Below are 18085 nucleotides of genomic sequence, written 5' to 3'. Positions count from 1 at the left end.
TGACAACACCAGGAATGCAGGGCTTTAGCGCTAAAATTGGGATGGACGATCCTGGGAAAACTAAGATAGGTTTGTCACCGTCAACCTCAGACCTGCCTCAGACTAGCAATAACTGGAGCCTCCCCGTGCATTTTTGAGAGTGGCAGTGGGAGTGTCCATCAGATTCTCGAAGGGTCTGTAATCCCCAAGGATGACAATCCTGCCTTCCGTGCTCATCCACAATACAACCCTGCTGGTGCGCTGGCCTGAATCTGACAACAGCACAGCTAAGTTTTATGGAAGGAATGAGATCCCAAGGAACATCCAACCCAAGACCAGGTGCTGCCCACAGGGCAGGTCTAGGAAGGGAAGGCTCGGGAGGTCACTGGTCAGCTGGAGAGCAGTGGACATCTGAGTTTAGCTGGTTTTGTTGTTGACTTTGGTTTGGTTGGGGAGTTGGGGAGAAATCACTGTTACAGGGCAAAAGATGAGGAAATCGCTTGAAAAGACCCTTAGAGGTTGACCCTTTCCTAGGGTTTGGACATGTTTGTTTATTTAATAAACATTTACTGAGCACCTATTTTGTGCCAGGAGTTGTACAGATGCTCAAGCGAAAACAGCAACACATCAGGCACTGAGTGGTCTCTGGTGCAGCCCAACTGGAATTCAAATCCAAGCTCTGACTTTACCGGCTGTGTGCCTTTAAACAAGTTACTTAACCTCTCTGTGCCCCATCCCGTAATCTGTAAAATGGGAGAGTAACCTCACGTCTGTAACGAGGAAATAAAGCACGTAGGGCAGTAAGCCAGAGCTGGGATCCAGGCAGTCTGAGCTGGTGATGGTACACTTAACCCCTCACCAGCCTACTTCACAGATAAAGCCCTTATGTACTTTAACCCAGGGAGCAGCAATGCCAGAAGCAACTGGCTCTCAGGCCTTGTAAGCCTACATCACATCCTTGTAAATTACGTTTTGCTTTCAGAGTCTGTACCAAGTCAAACCAAAGCATCTCCCTGGTAGTGAAATGAAGTTTCCAGCCTGCAGAGCTGAAGTCTGCAGCGGGATCTCCCCATGGGCCAGAGGATTCTTCAGGAGGACAAAGAAAGGGCAGCTGGAGGAGAGGACATCACTGCGACTGCCTGGTTTTGATGGGTTTGGCCAAAGCTGCCCTGCAAGTGCCCAGCCTGTGGGTGAAGCACCGCTACAAGCAGAGACGCGTGCCGGGGAGGGTGTGTGAACAAACGTGCCACCCATACCTCAGCTTCTGCACCCCAACTCTAGAGAAAGCTCAGGAGAAAGCCCCACTCACTGTGCTGGTACTTTTTTCTGGATGTCCCACCCTACAAACGGGATGGCTGAGGCCTCAGCTCTCCCTCTGCTGTGCAGAATTGAGAATGCGGCCCAATGAACTACCACGTCTAACTCCCCAAGACGCAGGTCCAATTGTGCATTTGAGATGCTTGCAAGCTGAAGACAACCCTTTAGAAGGCACGTGAGCCCCTACTTTAGGGTCAGAACTTCTGCTCAGGGGTGATAAAGGAGTTAGCCAAACTCCAAATGAGCAAAGGACCTGAATAGACATCTTCCCAAAGAAGATACATAAGATGCCAGCAGGTACATGAAAAGATGCTCAACGTTACTAGTCATTAGGGAAATACAAATTAAAACCACAGTGAAATACAACCTCGCCCCTGTTAGAACGGCCATCATTAAAGTCAAGAGATAACAAATGCCGGCGAGGATGTGGAAAAAAGGGAACCCTTGTGCATTGTCGGTGGGAATGTAGATTGGTGACGCCACTATGGCAAGCAGTATGGAGGATCCTGAAAAACTCAGAAATAGAACTGCCATACGATCCAGGAATTCCACTTCTGGGAACATGTCCAAAAGAAATGAAAACTCTAACTCAAAAAGATACCTGCACCCTTATGTTCACAGCACATTATTTACAATAGCCAAGATATGAAAATAACCTAAGTGTGCATCAATGGATGAACAGATATAGAAGTTGTGGTACATATATGTACACAATGGAATACTACTCAGCCATATAAAATGAAGAAATCCCACCATCTGCAACATGACTGGACCCTGAAGGCATTATGCTAAGTGAAATAAGTTGGACAGAGAAAGACACTGTATGTTCTCACTTACATGTGGAACCTAAAAACAAAAGGAAACAAACAAAAAAATCCAAACTCATAGAAAGAGATGAGACTTGTGGTTAACGGCAGTGGGGGTGCGTGTGGGGACGGGGGGATTGGAGGAAGGTGGTCAAAAGGTACAAACTTCCAGTTGTGAGATAAGTAAGTTCCAGGGGTGTGATGTACAACGTGACAACTCTAGCTAACACTGCTCCACGAAATACTAAGGAAATAGGAAATACTAGGAAATACTAAGAGTTCTCACCACAATAGGAATTTTTTTCCTTTTTTCTTCTTTCTTTTCTTTTTACTGTATCTATATGAGAGGATGAGTGTTGTCTAGACCTATTGCGGTAACCATTTTACAGCATGTGCAAGTCAAACCGGCAGGCTGACCGCCTTAAACTTACAAAGTGATGTATGTCAATTATCTATCAATCAAGCTGGGGTGGAGGTAAAGAATGTAGAGTTAAAAGAAGAATCAAAAAATAATTTTAAAATGTAACTTCATTCCGAATATTGAACAAACTGCCAAGCGCTTGGAGAGAAAGTGGGGCAAGTCAGTACCTAACACGTCTGAAAGCTGCGGGAATAGGACTGGTCACTCATCACACTCAGGGAAAAACTAAAGTTCTGACGTGAAATTTGACACAATAAGGTAATATTGGCATCAACTTCTGAAGCCTTTCAAAGCACAGAGAAGACTTACAAGAACTCAAGAGTTTCTAAGAGTCACTGTCAAAAGACAGAGCTATCTACTTCCTCCTAAATAACAGATTTTCCCCTTCAAATACCAATACCAAGGATAAATTAAAAATAAGCGTTCAGGGGCTTCCCTGGTGGCGCAGTGGTTGAGAGTCCGCCTGCCGATGCAGGGGACACGGGTTCGTGCCCCGGTCCGGGAAGATCCCACATGCCACGGAGCGGCTGGGCCCGTGAGCCATGGCCGCTGAGCCTGCGCGTCCAGAGCCTGTGCTCCGCAACGGGAGAGGCCACAACAGTGAGAGGTCCGCGTACCACAAAAAATAATAATAATAAATAAATAAATAAAATTTTAAAAATAAGCGTTCAGGACTTCTCTGGTGACGCAGTGGTTAAGAACCCGCTTGCCAATTCAGGGGACACAGGTTCGATACCTGGTAGGGGAAGATCCCACATGCCGCGGAGCAACTAAGCCCATGAGCCACAACTACTGAAGCCCGTGCACCTAGAGCCCGTGCTCCACAACAAGAGAAGCCACTGCAATGAGAAGCCCGCACGCAGCAACGAAGACCAGCCCCCGCTCGCTACAAGTAGGGAAAGCGCACACGCAGCAACGATGACCCGACGCAGCCAAAAATAAATAAATAAATTTATTTAAAAAGAAAAGGATTCCTAAGACTTAAAAAAAATAATAATAAGAGTTCAACTTATTCAACTTCTTTTCACAAAAAAATGAGCCCTGTCTCCCATGGTGAAACTCCCTTTTAGAGAGCACACTGGGACACCTTGGGCTTCTCACAGGCCCAAGTGACGGCCTGTGAGCCACACGGGAGGCCATGCAGAGACTCCTCAACATGCCAGGCCTTGCTGCATGCTGCTCCACACCTGTGCCAGGCCTTCTCCAAGAAATATGCTTAGGCTGATCCCGCACGCGATGGAACAACTGAAAGCTGGGCTCAGCTGCTGCTACGACAGTAACTGCCACTGCAGGGGTAAAGCTGCAGGCTGGGTGACACTCACAGGAAGTGAAAAGAAGTGGACAGCAAGCAGACAGGAGGCAGACAGGAAGCAGACAGGAGGCAGACAAGAAGCAGGGGCAGACAGGAAGCAGACAAGAAGCAGGGGCAGACAGGAAGCAGGGGCAGACAGGAAGCAGACAGGAAGCAGGGGCAGACAGCAAGCAGGGGCAGACAGGAAGCAGACAAGAAGCAGGGGCAGACAGGAAACAGACAAGAAGCAGAGGCAGACAGGAAGCAGACAAGAAGCAAGGGCAGACAGGAAGCAGACAAGAAGCAGGGGTAGATAGGAGGCAGGGGTAGACAGGAAGCAGGCAGGAAACAGGGGCAGACAGGAAGCAGACAAGAAGCAGGGGCAGACAGGAAGCAGGCAGGAAACAGGGGCAGACAGGAAGCAGACAAGAAGCAGGGGCAGACAGGAAGCAGACAAGAAGCAGGGGCAGACAGGAAGCAGACAGGGAGCAGGGGCAGACAGGAAGCAGACAAGAAGCAGGGGCAGACAGGAAGCAGACAAGAAGCAGAGGCAGACAGGAAGCAGACAAGAAGCAAGGGCAGACAGGAAGCAGACAAGAAGCAGGGGTAGATAGGAGGCAGGGGTAGACAGGAAGCAGGCAGGAAACAGGGGCAGACAGGAAGCAGACAAGAAGCAGGGGCAGACAGGAAGCAGACAAGAAGCAGGGGTAGATAGGAGGGCAGGGGTAGACAGGAGGCAGGCAGGAAACAGGGGCAGACAGAAAGCAGACAAGAAGCAGGGGCAGACAGGAAGCAGACAGGAAGCAGGGGCAGACAGGAAGCAGACAGCAAGCAGACAGCAAGCAGGGGCAGGCAGGAAGAGCTCCTTTCTCCTCCAGCCTTCCAGCTCCCTGAGGGCCCCCAGCAGCAGAGGCTATGCCAGCTGGCCAAGCCCAAATGCAGTTTGCAGCATCCTGACCCCAGCATCCATCAGCCAGTATGGAAGGGTAGGTGTGAAGCCAAGACAGTAACTTACCGGGCACTGTCTATCTCTTAGGCTACTCTGGGACCACGCACGTTTAAGAACCTCCATACAACATCAGACTCTACGACCCCACCAAACAAGGTGCAAACGGCCTTCATACAAAGGAAGATGCTCTCGCCCTCAGCCCCAATGAGTCCCAAGAGCCACTGCAGGCATCCCTGGGCTATGCGACTTGCTCCTCCAATTCAGGCACAGTCTCATCTGAAGACTGTTACCTAGGGACTAAAACGTAAAATTAACCCCCAACAAACGTGCAGAAAACAGCACGGAGGAGAAAGGCAGAAAAGAAAAACTAGTTAATACGCACACGGGCACACGCAACAAGCAAGGCAGAAAACATGCCTGGATGCTGCCGTCCTGAGCTGTGAAACAGTCGTGAAGCCATAATTAACGTTCTTAATGTCCTTCTTCTACTACCCATTCTGCTTCCTTTGCCCCTCTCCAGGGCTCAGCTGGTTGAGGTTCTGCACCTATTGGAGTGACCCTCATTCACGTAGGTCATGAATAGGGTCTGAATGCTTGGTGGTCCTGTCTCTTTGTTGTTACTATGAACTACTGTTTTACGTTGACTTTGACTGTTGGACTTGGAAGATCTAAGTAAGAGGCACCCAGGAGAGTCCCCTGGGTTCTAGCCATAGCTTTCCTCAGCCCCATTATGTAACACAAACCCCATTTCCCGTTTATACTCAGGATCACACGTCCCACAGAGTGAGTAACCCTCTTCTCTTTCTGTTGGTCAGCGGCGTGAGAAGCCCATCCAGTCCTGGCGAACTCAATCTCCAGCTCACGGGAGCCCACTGTGGCGTCTCCTGGTGGAAGCGTTCATTCACTCCCTAAGGAATCAGACCTCCAAACCAACAGAGAGAGTGTTCACAAATGGGAAAGAAAGACCCTGTCGATGTGTTATTAGGTGTAACTGTGAAAGGAGACGCTCCCCTTTCCACCTCGGATCCCTGGCCCATGTATTCAGTCTAAGAGAAAGAGAGAAGCACACACTGGTCCCTGATTAAAAGCATCATTTCGTATGAAAGGAAAGAAAGTTAGCATTCTCCTTGACGAGGATGGAAGATGCCCTTGGGTCTCACGACATGCAGACAGTTAAAGCATTGCTACCTACTTCCCGGCTCTTCCCACTTCTAGGTATATTCCCAAAGAATCGAGAGCTGAGACTCAAACAAATTTGGTACGCCCATGTTCGTATCAGCACTACTCACAACAGCCGAAGGAAACAACCCAAATGTCCCTCACAGGACAAAGGGATAAAGAGAATGAGGTGTATACATACAATGGAAAATTATTCGACCTTAAAAAAGAAAGGAGAAAACTCTGACATACGCTACAACATGAACAAACCTTGAGGTCGTTATGTTGAGTGAAATAAGTCATACACACAAGGCAACACACAGTATGATTCCAGTTACATGAGGTTCATAGCGTCTGCAAATTCATACAGAGAGTAGAAGAGCAGTTACCAGGGGCTGGGGGAGGGGAGAATGGGGAGCTACAGTTTAACAGGTACGGAATTTTCAGTTTGGGATGATGGAAGTTCTGGAGATGGAGAGCGATGATGGCTGTACAACAATGCAAAGGTACCTAATGCCATTGACCTGCACATTTAAAAATGGTTAAAACGGTGAATTTCATGCTACATATATTCCCACAATACAAAATTGATATAAAAAAGGCATATACTGCATCCTGTAAGATAGAATCCCATTCCCTGAGAGCGTTATCGCCCAAGTGCCCACCACTGAGTGTTCAGAAGTCCGCTGCCTCTAGGTGAGGGGTAGCGGGACCAGTGAGCCCGCTGATGCAGGAAGGAAGTCCACCGGTGCCGTGCTGGGGCTTCTCAATGGTCTCCGCCATTGGCAGGTTAGGTACACGACACCCGTGGCCGGCAGGTCAGCCTCGGGGAAAGGAAGTCTAGGTAATGGGGCCTGCACGGCCTCCATCCCTGCCACCACGGCGGCTTAGTTCACGGACCCACTGAACACACACACACTGACGTGCTGGGGGGAGAGCCGGCCAACAACCCCCACTCTTGTTGGCTGCTTCTATCTCTGAGCGTTGCTCGCGCTTCCCTGTTTCCTTGTGTGTCTCAGGACCCAGACACTGAAATACGTTGGACAGACGTTAATCCGTTGTCGAAGCTGAAGTTCGCTTTCCTGAACTTCTAGAAGGAGGTGTGGTTCAGGATAACGTTTCTAATTTCACAAGGTTGTTTTCAATTTGGGGTTGAAAAATATGGCAACTGGCCTTCTGAGGTCTGGGGCCTGTCTTCAGTTCCTCCACACATATCTGGGGCTCGCCTTTCCTTCAGCCCTGCCACCCCTGCCCTGGTCAGTCTGATCCACTCTCAGCAATTTCTCTGCAGTGTGGGTCCCTGTCTCAGAGGTCAGCCCAGGAGGGTCAGTGTCAGGACTGAGAGTACTCCTGCCCCCTGGACCTTACTGAGGGCCCCCAGCATTCGCCCGTTGTTGGACCGGACAACCCTCCCAGCTTCATCAGCTGGTCCCACCACACCTCCTCCCTGGCAAAATCCTTGGCTACCCCGGGGTCTCAGCTCTCAGGTCCATCAGCTGTCCCTGCTTCCCTCTGCTTCCCCTGGCACCAAAGCGGATACTGTGCAGGGCTTGTGGCCGTGCTTGATCTGCCCCCACCCATCTGTCCTTCGGGGGATCACGGGGGTCGGTTCATAGTAATATCTCCTCACCTCATTTTTTGGTATTATCAACAGGGTTTTTGGTTTTGCTCTCTAGTTACCACTTCTATGCGGGGTTTCACAGAAATTCAAAAAGTATGCCACCACAGCCTTCACCTCCCCAGAATCCGCCCCCCCCCAATTGGTCATGATCACTTTTATTGTTGTAGGCAACCAGTGTTTGGGTGGATTTGCCCTCATGGTTTCCAATCCCTTTGCTCCCCCTTCTTTCTTATAGCTCACTCCTTCCGAGTTTTCTCCTCTCCTGCCAGCAAAGGCCTGTTGGTAATCAATACTCCTCGTGTTCGCCTGTATCTTTATTTTTTCCCTCGCTCTTGCTTAATAGTTGAGCTGACTTTATCATTCTAGTTGAAACTATGGTTCCACTGCCTTGTGGCATCTAGGGTTGCATTTGATACGTCTGCTGCTACTTGTTCCTTTGTACATAATGCTTTTTAAGCTCTACAGGGTAGAAAGCTGCCAGCCGGTAACAAGGTGAACACCGACTGACAGGCACAAATAAGAAGAGTAGAAAAGGATGAAACACACTTTAAACGGCAAGGAGCTCTCCACGCGTCAGGTGAGAGCCAGCAGCCCAGCAGGGCCTTGCAACGCTCCCAGGTAGAGTCCAAGCCTGGGCTGGTCAGGGACCCCCCACTCTGAAGAATCTCCACTCCTGGGGGGGACAGGGACCCTCTGGCCTCCAGGGAGCTAAGCCGGTGGCTGTCCCGTCAGCCTTCTTGGTGTTTCTCCAAGTCCTGCCCCAACTTCATGTTACACAAGGAACCACAACAGTCTCCCCAGACACCCTGGGAGGGGCAGGGTGAGCGCCCTGTCTGTGGCTACATGAGCACACCCCCCAAGAAAGCTCAGCCTGCCCTCTCTCCTGGGCCCCCATGCTCTCCACACCCTTCCCCTCCTCTCTCACATGGTCTCAGCCCCACGGGTCGTCTTTCAGGTCCTCGAACCGAGTGAGCTCCGTCCTCAGGGCCTTCGTCCGCGGTCCTTCGAGCATGACCGTCTCCACCCGTGCCCCCTCGTCCCTGCCTCTGCTCAAGGGTGGGCGAGAGTCATCAAGTCTCAGCTCAAGGGCTACCTCCTCGGGGACGTCTCCCACCACCGACCTCGAATTTTTCCCACCCCCAGCTGAAACCCCCCCCTCCATCACCACCCTGAGCCCCCTCGAACCCTCTAATTACGTTGTCCGTTGTTTCACTCGTCCTCGGTGCTCCTGGGAGCCCCAACGGTGAGCCCCAAGGGTCGTGTTCACTGTTACTCCGACAACATGCAGACCACGCACAAGTGCTCGTAGACCTCCAGCTTAAGGATGGTGGGCTGGATCGAGCATTCACTGTTTCCTCCTGAATTTCCACTAAAATGGCAGTAAAGGGATTTTTTTTTTTTTAAGGCATAGACCCACAAAGACAGAGAGACAGAAGAGGACAACAGTCTCATCTTGGAAGTTGACGCTGAGGTACAGGTGGCCATCCTCTGAACAAGTGCAAGAGTGGTTCCGACGTGGCCGGGGGAAGCCCCCAGGCCCAGGGAGACTCCGTGTGAAGCCACTCCGGGGCAGCAGCAGTCCGGGGGTCAGTCTCCAGCACCCCCGACTCCCACTCAGGCAGAGCCCTCGGCCTCTAGCTGCATTCAGCTCCACCACCCAACCCGGGAAGGGCCCCTTCCTCTTGGGGTCGTTCTGGTGAGTGAGACAGTGAGCGCCTGGCCCATGGCAGGGGCCCCATCAGTGATCGTTCAAGGGTCAGAAGAGCCAGGTGAGGGGCCAGGTCAGAACTCCAGCCCCACCACAGGAGCCCTCGCTGGCAAGGAGCTGAAAATGGCACTGCATGAGGGAGGTCCAAGCCACCCAGAGCCACACTGGTCCTCACAGCCAGACTCGCAGCCCACAGCTCCCGGCACTTCCTCTCCCCCCAGACGGCCCCCCGGGGAGTCAGCTGGCCCTTGAGAACAAGCCAGCAAGGCCATTTCCAGAGCAGCGGGAGATACTGCAATCAGGGGCTACAGTTCACCTGCCCCTCCTGTTACACTGGTTGGTTCAAGCCCTCTCACAAGCCTTTCTAAGGCCAACTTCCTGTGACATTCCTCTGGTCGAGCTCTAGGGACCAACTTCCCTTCCCAGTCACAGCTCCCCCCCCGACCCACTCCTGCACCAATGCTGCTGGGAGACCCCTCTGCACCCGCTCTACTCTGGAATCTGTTCTGCTTCCCCACACAGGGGCTCCAGGACCCAGGGAGGGGAACGGACGTTAGAGCAAGGGGAGAGAACCACAGGACAGACGGAGGAGCCCCTACAGGACGCCTGCCGGGGGCTCGGTCAGGGCTCCTTAACTCCTGCCTGGCCTACGACTGGCTTCGCTGTTGCTTCTTAGATAAAAAAAGGCAGGAGCACAGAACTCGGTCTGCCCTTCCCAATCTCGTGGTCACACACTCCAACCAACACTCACAATTTCAAGGGGAGAGACAGTCCCAGGAGAAAAGCGACCACGGTGAGGTCTGTCAGTCTGGCTACTGTGATGGGGATTTAACTCTCATAAAAATCTCTTGTCAAAACATCCCATACCACAGGACTCTATATTTTTAGTTTTTATATGCTATCCCCTAATAAAACTTATTTTTGCCAGTTCATTTATACCCAAAATGTATTTACTACAGACACCTGGGAAAAACTTACTGTGTTTCAAATGACGCTTTCACTTCCTTCAGTTATCATCAAAGAAGCAGCCACGAGGACGTCACGTAAACTGCTCGTTTATTAGCACTGGTACTGGGAAAGAACACTCCCGTAAACGTGCGGAGCTGCAGGGAGGTGACATGGGGGGGCTCCGGCGTGCGAACGGCGGGCCCTTACTTCTTCCACTCGTTCCTGTCGTAGTCCCACTTGGCTGAGAAGCCCTGGATCGGGGCCACCTTCATGTCGAGCATCCTCTTGGTCTGCTTGGCCACCCACTCCTCCTCAAAGGTGTGCGGGACGGGGCCGTACACTGCAGTCCAAAACAACTTCGTGAGGCAACGCTGTCCTGACCAGGTGTTTCCAAACCAACGCGCTACACGGGTGAGGCCTTCCCCCATCTCACTGGCAACCCGAGCAGCACAGCCATCTGCCACCTGACAGCCACACACAGGCGAACGCACTGATTTCGAATCCTGGGCACTGACAACTCGGTATTTCCAAATTATTCCTTCCTTTGTAAAAGCAAGCAATAAAATACTTAAGCTAAAAGCAGGGCGTCCTCTCTCTAGGACACAGACAATGGGTCTACAGGCAAGGACAGAACACAAACAGAACGAAAGGTGACGCGGGGGAAGAGCATACGGTCACAGGTCTGTCACCGACCCGCGTCCACAGGCAGGCCACACATACAGGATCACACCTGCTCAGCACGGGAAGATACCTGCTCGGCTGGACAGACAGAACGCAGGACAGGCAGCACCAGAACAAGCACGCAGGCAGCGCAATGCTGGCCGGGCGGAAACTGCTAGGTCCGAAGACCCAGAACTCTGGTTACTGAGCTGCAGTCCCCGACGGCAGAAGCAGCCCTTGACGCGTAAACGTTCCCTTCTCCTTGAGCTAACCTCCACTACTCCTTCTTCTGACAACTGACTGGCGAGCAGAGAAAGCACTACTGGATACGTGGCGGGCCGCACAAAGGAAGCCGTTCGTGGCCGGGCGTGGCCCGCTCAGAATAAAGCACTCTGCTGACACCACTTCTGCTCACGTGAGCCAGTCTCTCAAACCCGGTACGCAAGCTGGGGATGGAGCCCAGGACGGAAGCGCCGGCTTTGTGTGGAGGCCCCACGGCCCACTCTTGGGCACTGAAAGAGGCAGCCGTTCCGGGTACACGGCCCCTTCTCTCCCCGCCACTCACCGTACAGCTTCTCCCACGTGAGGATGAGGCCAGTGAAGCCGATGAAGAACATGGCGGCGCCCACAACCGTCTTCCACTCGTTTGTGCTCCTGTTCATTTCTGCGAAGCTCTCCTTGAACTTGAGGCGGTACACTGGGGACAGAAAGGACAGCGCTGTAGGCGCAGAGGGCCATGGGGACCGACAGCCCCTCCGCAGGGCGGGGCTCCATCACTCCTCCCCACAACACGGGGGCGGCAAACATACAGCTAGGAACACAACACAGGCCTGAGGCCCGGACGCACCCACGCACACATAAGGGGGAAGGAAGGAGATGCATGAAGTTATGGAGTTTACTCTGGGCACAAAAAGGCAGTGAAATTCCTTCTCCTTTAGATTAAGGTTTAAGGGTCTATTTAAGCCCATAATACTTTCATGCCTCTTTCCTACCTGACAGTGAAATTTCGCTGATCTTCCATCAATAATTTACAGCCAACCCAGTCCCACCCAGGGAGGCCCCGAGAAGCTACTCTCATACGCTAAGCCCTCTGCAGAGCCCTGCTCAGCAGCTCTGCATCCTTGTTCCCGCTCCTCCCCGGGGGGGCTGGAGCCCACAAGCCTGGACAAAGGGGCCTGGGCCCTGGACAGCCCCACAGAGCCACAGCAACCCACCCTCCCCAGCACGCTGGGCTCTGGGCAGCAGCCCAGGACCAGAATTCTCGGCCAACGCAAGCTGCCCTTGCTTCAACACCCACGTTCAACTTTCTCATCGATGGAGAGGCTGCTCCAGGAGGCCTTCTCCTTCTCCTTCAAGGCCTTCTGGCTGGCAGAAAGGCTCCTGACGTGGGCCACATCGGGCAAGGGATAGTCACGCCGGTCGACGTAATTCGGGAGAGCATAGTCTTCACTCTTCACAACACTTCCTAAAACACGCATTGGATAAATATTTGAAAATTTCACATGGGTTCAGAGTTACAAACAGGGCAGTGCTTCTAAAAACCAAAGTAAGTACGTGTACGTGCACCCTGAAACTTCAGTTATCCCAGGGGCTGTGGCCACCATTCCGAACAGCCACAGGACTGTCATGTGCAACAGGGAGCAGGCCTTTCCTGAGGGGCCCAGACGGCAAAGTGAGGCTGGCAGATGGGTAACAGCAGCGCTTTTCATCACAGCAAAACAAAAACCTGCCAGGGGCATCGCTAACAAGGCGGCACTTCCAGCAATTACCAGTGTTCATGCAGAGGTCAGAGGGGGCGCTCAGGTTCCCTGGACTGGACTGCAGACTGGACTAAGTGAAGGCCCTTCTGCAAGGGACTCCAACTAATGGGGAAGAACAAAAACAATATAAAACTCATGAAAAGGGCTTCCCTGGTGGGGCAGTGGTTGAGAGTCCGCCTGCCGACGCAGGGGACACGGGTTCGTGCCCCGGTCCGGGAAGATCCCACATGCCGCGGAGCGGCTGGGCCCGTGAGCCATGGCCGCTGAGCCTGCGCATCCGGAGCCTGTGCTCCGCAACGGGAGAGGCCACAACAGTGAGAGGCCCGCATACCGCAAAAAAAACAAAAAAAAAAACTCATGAAAGAAACAAGGTTCAAAGTTCAGAAAGAAAGATGTATGAAAAGCTGGTTACTGCAGCCCTGCTTATTACAGCAAAGTATCAAACAACCTGTGTCCAACCAAGGACGCACTAAGAAGCTTGCTCCTTAGAAACACGCCATCATGGAGCCATTTGGCCTGTTCAACAACGGTTTACCAAGCACCTACTGTATGCCAAGCGTGGCTCCAACCTGGGATGATCAGTGAACAACGCAAACATTCCTGCCTACCAGTGTCAACGTGCTAGAAGTGGGAATCAAACAATAAACTACAGAGCATGTTGGGAAATGAGAGATCTGGAAAAAAAGGAAAAAGGCAAGCAGAGGAAGGGAACCAGTGGTACATGCATGGCAGGAAACAAGTTACAACAGTACAACGAATGACAGAGATCCATGTGCCCAAAGTGGAAAGACAACTGTGTACCCACCAAGTCACAGAACACTATCAGGGTTGTGTTTTCTTTTTAAAAAGCTAAGTTACATGTAGATACTCACAGGTATGTGTAACTAAACACACAAAACCCCTGGCAAGTTAAACCCAAGCTGTTATCAGTGGAAAGAGGAGAGGACAAAAATGAGGATTCTGCTCAAAAAGTGAGAAATTTTAGTGCCTTCACGTGGGTGTGTCCCCATGTATTCTTCCAGTAGAGAGGAAAAAAGTTCAGACAGCAGGAAGAAAAAGGAATAGCTTCAATTTTATTTAGGGTTTTCCCTCTGCAAAAAGCTGTGTTCAATTCTACCCTACATCTGCAAGAAAATTTTGTGTTCCAAACTGATTTAGAGGTATGAAGTCCTGCAAAAATGCTTCACCTCCATTTAGCTTAGTCCCAATGATTAAAATCTCCCCAAACACGTTAACAGTAGTGAAATAAAACCTTGAGTCTTAAAGCAGTAAAGTTTCTCTAGGTGCGTATCTGTGACTTGCAAATGTCTGGCGTACTTATATATTTATACCCGACCTTATCCCAAAAGGATGTGAGATGAAAATGGCTAGAATTACCTTCCAATTTAAAAACTCTCAAAATGATGAGTGGAGTACAAAGCACTCAGGTTACACATGAGTTATTAAAAATTGACGTTAACTGCAGTCATGAGAATGTTCTACAATTGACTGCGTGATAATGGCACAACTCAGTCAATGAACTAAAAACCACTCAAGTGCACCCTTTAGTGGGGGAATGTGTTATGCAAATTCCATCTCAATAAAGCTGTTATAAAGACGTAAATGCTCATAACCTTCAAGCACTCTAAGCATGAAATTGCACTTTCTAGAACAAGAATGGCCTATTCGTGCTCTCAGGGCTGCCAAGGGCTCTTCAGCACTTTGGGCCTGGTCCCGCAGTAAATGGGGGGCGGGGAGGGGACTGCGGAGCAGACACATAAAGGTTAACACGCCAAGCATCCCTGTTAAAAAGTGAGAAAAGCAAAGACTTTGCATTCTAGTGCATGTTTTAGCGTGTCTATCCTCAAACTGGATGGATTTGGGGGAGCCTCTCCTCAGGCAATCTGGTGAATCTAAGCTCCCCTCTCAATCAGACGTGTCACCACACAAATATCCAAACTTCCCACAAGGGCTACCAATGGTGCTCCAGACTGTGCTATTTTATGTGGAGAACCGGTTCATGTATTCGTGTGCGACTTGTACAACTAAAACTTTAAAATTAAAGGACGAGACTTGTCTAATGGACTGCAGTTCTCTCCACCTGCCTACCGTGTGCTGGAGACGCAGCAATGAACAAGCCCGGTAAGGTCCCTGGCCTCCAAAGCTGGTGCTCTAGAAGCAGACGACACTCAAACTGCCCCAAATCCACAGTCTCTAAGGAAGCACAAAGCAAGGTAAGGCAGGACAGGTGGTCAGGAAAGGCTGTTCTAAAATAACACCTGCACGGAGGGTGATGATTCGAAAGAAGCAACCATCCACACCTGTGGAGCTGAGGCAGGAGGGGCCAGCACAGTGCATCTGAGGAACAGAACACCCTGCGGGCTGCGAGCCTGAGCCCACAGGAAGGGCTGGCGTGGGCTGCTCTTTGCCGCTCTGGGTCTGACATGACGAGACCAGAGAGGCTGGGCGCTGTTCGTACTCCAGGCACAAGAAGCCAGCAGGGGCTTCAAGAAGGGACTGACTAGATCCGACCTCCTCTGCCTAACGCAATACCCTAAGAATAAGTCACGGCCAATGCCACCAAGGGAGGTTCGAGTTGACTTCTTACAGAAGATCCGAACGACCGAAGGGACATGAAAGAACTCCTGGGGGTGACGGAAGTATTGTAGGTCCTGACAGGGGTCGTTGTTACACAACTGTGTGAGTGTACCTAAATCCATAGAAACATAACACCTAGAAAAGTTAAATTTTCCTTTCTGTAAATTATACTACCAACTAAACTAAGCAAACAAACTAAAAGCTAAGGGAATATATTAGCAAAACCAAAACGGAAACAAAATGTAATTTCTGTCCTACGTGACTTGCCAGGCTTTTAGTGAAGGAGTGCTTCTTCCTGCGTGTATGAACTAAACAACTAATTTTTTTCATTACCTAGTCATTTAAATTACATATTTCAATAATACTCTTACTAAAATGATCTGTTTTAGAGTCTATGTCCATCGTGTTATCCTGAGCAATACCAGCAATATAGAGAAACGTAAGACAACAGTACTGCCAACTAAAGGACACAATTTTAAGGAAAAATTCACACACAAAGCAACTCAGGCAACAGCTTTTGAGCCCCTGGATACATAAGCCTTGCTCTCTGACTTTATCACCCACCACTCAAGCCTTGCCCTCGACCCCTCAGTAACACAACCTGCCATGCTGACTTGCATTTCCTCCTTCTGCTTGTTCTCCCTCCGACTGGAATGCCACTCCCCTCTGGAATGTGAGGTTAAACCTACTAGCCCTTCAGCAGAGCAAGGCCTCTCCTCTAGAAGCCTCCCCTGTACCCCAGAGGCCAGGCTAAATGTTCCTCCTCAGGGTCCATCTCTTACTGAAACGCTGCCTTCATGTATCTTCCCTCTCCAGACTGCAAACATCCTTGGGGAATGATTTCATATCTCATATTCTTTTATTCTAAGTGCCTAACAGTGACAAGTACAAAGAAGATGCTTGATAAATGCAAAACTAACCTCGCTATGTGCCAGGCACTGCACTAAGCTGTCTACATATATTTCAGGTGAGAAAACAGATTCCTAAGTGTGAGTAACTAGTCCAAGGTAGAAACGAGATTGAACCCAGTTCAGGCGAGGAACTCCAAGCTCCTTCCCCTCCATGGTCCCAATAATGTAAACCGTGTTCAAGGTAAGTGGCTGGGAGTTTTGTCGGAGGGAGAGAGTGTTAAAGTCAGGTATAGTGGGGATCTCTTAAAAGGGGTGGAACTTGAACTTGGACCTGAAAACATGGGAAGGGAAGGAAAAGGGGGAAAATACCAGTCTAAGCAAAGACTCAGACCAGAATTCAATATGATTCATAAATAACTCTCTGATCTAGAAGTATGCCCCATTAACATATTTATACCTCCCCTCAAGTTCCTCAACAGCGTGATCAGGATCTTAGCCATCTCAGCCCTCTGTGTTTGAAACTCCAGCACAGGGCCTTAAACAGAGCAGAGCAAAAAGAAAAGTTACACTTACCGTGTGCCCGTACACACACCGAAGTGGAAATTGCTCGCTTGCCAATTAGGCTAAATATTCTGGTAGCCAACATTCTGAAAGACAAAAACGTACCTTCCCTATGAATAAGCGTAAACACCTATTAGGAATGATTCTTCTTTTTGCCCCAATGCATTTTGGAAGTCAATGCAATTCTTTTTTCTTCTTCTCCCCCCTAACATAACTGATCCCTTCTTCATTACTGACTCTGAAATCACTAATTAAACTAGGATGAGGTTTTTTTTTCTCAGCAGTCAGCACGTCTTAACGGAACTTCATTATAAACCAAGCACCATATGCATGCACTTAAGGCAATTCAGAGAAAACTGGGTTTTGGGGTTATTTTGCATATCGTTTCTCTGCTTTTGTCTTTTAAACATTGGCTTTCTTACAAAGCAAAGAGAAAAATATTTTTAAAGGAGACTCTGGAAAAGCTAGAATGTGCTGCTATGATGGGCTCCATTGTTCAGAGAAAAAAAGTCAACAGTTCAAAGGGACGGTGGCACGCACTGCATTCATTATTTGGTTTAAGACCTAATGTGTGCACAAGACAGGAAGGGGAAACCCGGGAGAAAGGCTGCAAACAGGGCCCTGGGCCACTTCCAAACCCTGCAGGACAACGAATGACCTGGATGACCCACCTCTCACCTGGGCCTTCACTGAATCATGCCTAACTGCCCTACCTCCCCCTCCCTTAAAACTGGAGGTTTCAGGGGACCCCACCGATGACGAAAAGGATGCCAAACGCATTCAGAAAATACCCATTACGGGCAGAATAAACAGAAGCATGACCTCAGGGCTGAACTCGTTCTCGTTTCCCGTGTTTTCTCCACCTGCCTGGCCCGCGCGTGGGCGGACGCCGAACGCCTGCCCCTGAGCCCCGTTACACCCGGGGCGGTGGCGCAGCACCGTCTGAAGGAGTGGCCGGGAGCCCGCAAAGCGACCTGCCCTAGGGTGCGCGCCCGCGGCCAGCGGACGCTCCAAGGTCAGAGCCGAAGCCAGCCCGCGGCCGCGACAGCGCAGGCGAGGACCGGCCGATGCTTCTGGGAGGCACAGAGACCGCCACCCGGCAGCTCCGGAGCCCGGAGCCCCCGCCGGCCGGCCTCAATGTCACCGGGACCGGAGGCCCAACGCCGGTTCCTACTGGCGCCGCGCGGCGCTCACGCAGGCCCGACGGCTCCCTGCGCCCGACCCTCACCAGTCTCGCGACGCAGACCGGTCGCCGGCTGCCTCACCTGCCGCCGCCCGGCCGCTGCTCACCTTGCCCGCCAACGACCGCCCTCTACGCCCCGGCTACTCACGACCGGAAAAGAGCGAGGCCGCGCCGCGGAGCACCACGGGATCGAGGAAGACCCCACCCCGCGCCCGACCGCACTGGAGGTCACAGGACCGGAAGTCGGGGGGCGCCGCGAACGTCGTAAAACGCAGAGCCGGGCTGCTTTCCGGCG

General features: G+C 51.1%; 1 protein-coding gene and 1 non-coding gene across 3 annotated transcripts; one reads left to right on the top strand and one right to left on the bottom strand.

Annotated features, from left to right (window-relative positions):
- Positions 1-5855: 5855 nt before the first annotated feature.
- On the top strand, positions 5856-5986 carry LOC115802538 (U6atac minor spliceosomal RNA). The gene has a single exon (XR_004022998.1). It is a non-coding gene; the product is annotated as a U6atac minor spliceosomal RNA (small nuclear RNA).
- Positions 5987-10289: 4303 nt separating this feature from the next.
- On the bottom strand, positions 10290-17995 carry COX4I1 (cytochrome c oxidase subunit 4I1). 2 transcript variants are annotated; one of them, XM_022582993.3, is made up of 5 exons: positions 17873-17995; positions 16620-16693; positions 12156-12323; positions 11424-11555; positions 10290-10538 (listed from the first exon to the last, which is right to left on the bottom strand). In XM_022582993.3, exons 2-5 carry the CDS (start codon positions 16690-16692, stop codon positions 10402-10404), a joined length of 510 nt encoding a protein of 169 aa, XP_022438701.1. In that variant the 5' UTR covers position 16693; positions 17873-17995; the 3' UTR covers positions 10290-10401. The 2 variants fall into 2 exon arrangements, with proteins under 2 accessions (XP_022438701.1, XP_022438703.1); XM_022582995.3 differs by having other exon boundaries at positions 17898-17992.
- Positions 17996-18085: the final 90 nt, after the last annotated feature.

The sequence above is a fragment of the Delphinapterus leucas genome, chromosome 20, assembly GCF_059928025.1.
Source record: "Delphinapterus leucas isolate spDelLeu-1000000601 "Yukka" chromosome 20, BTC_Dleu_Yukka2, whole genome shotgun sequence".
NCBI lineage: Eukaryota > Metazoa > Chordata > Mammalia > Artiodactyla > Monodontidae > Delphinapterus > Delphinapterus leucas.
The sequence above is the reverse complement of the archived record's forward strand: the minus strand, read 5'-3'. Positions and strand labels throughout refer to the sequence as shown.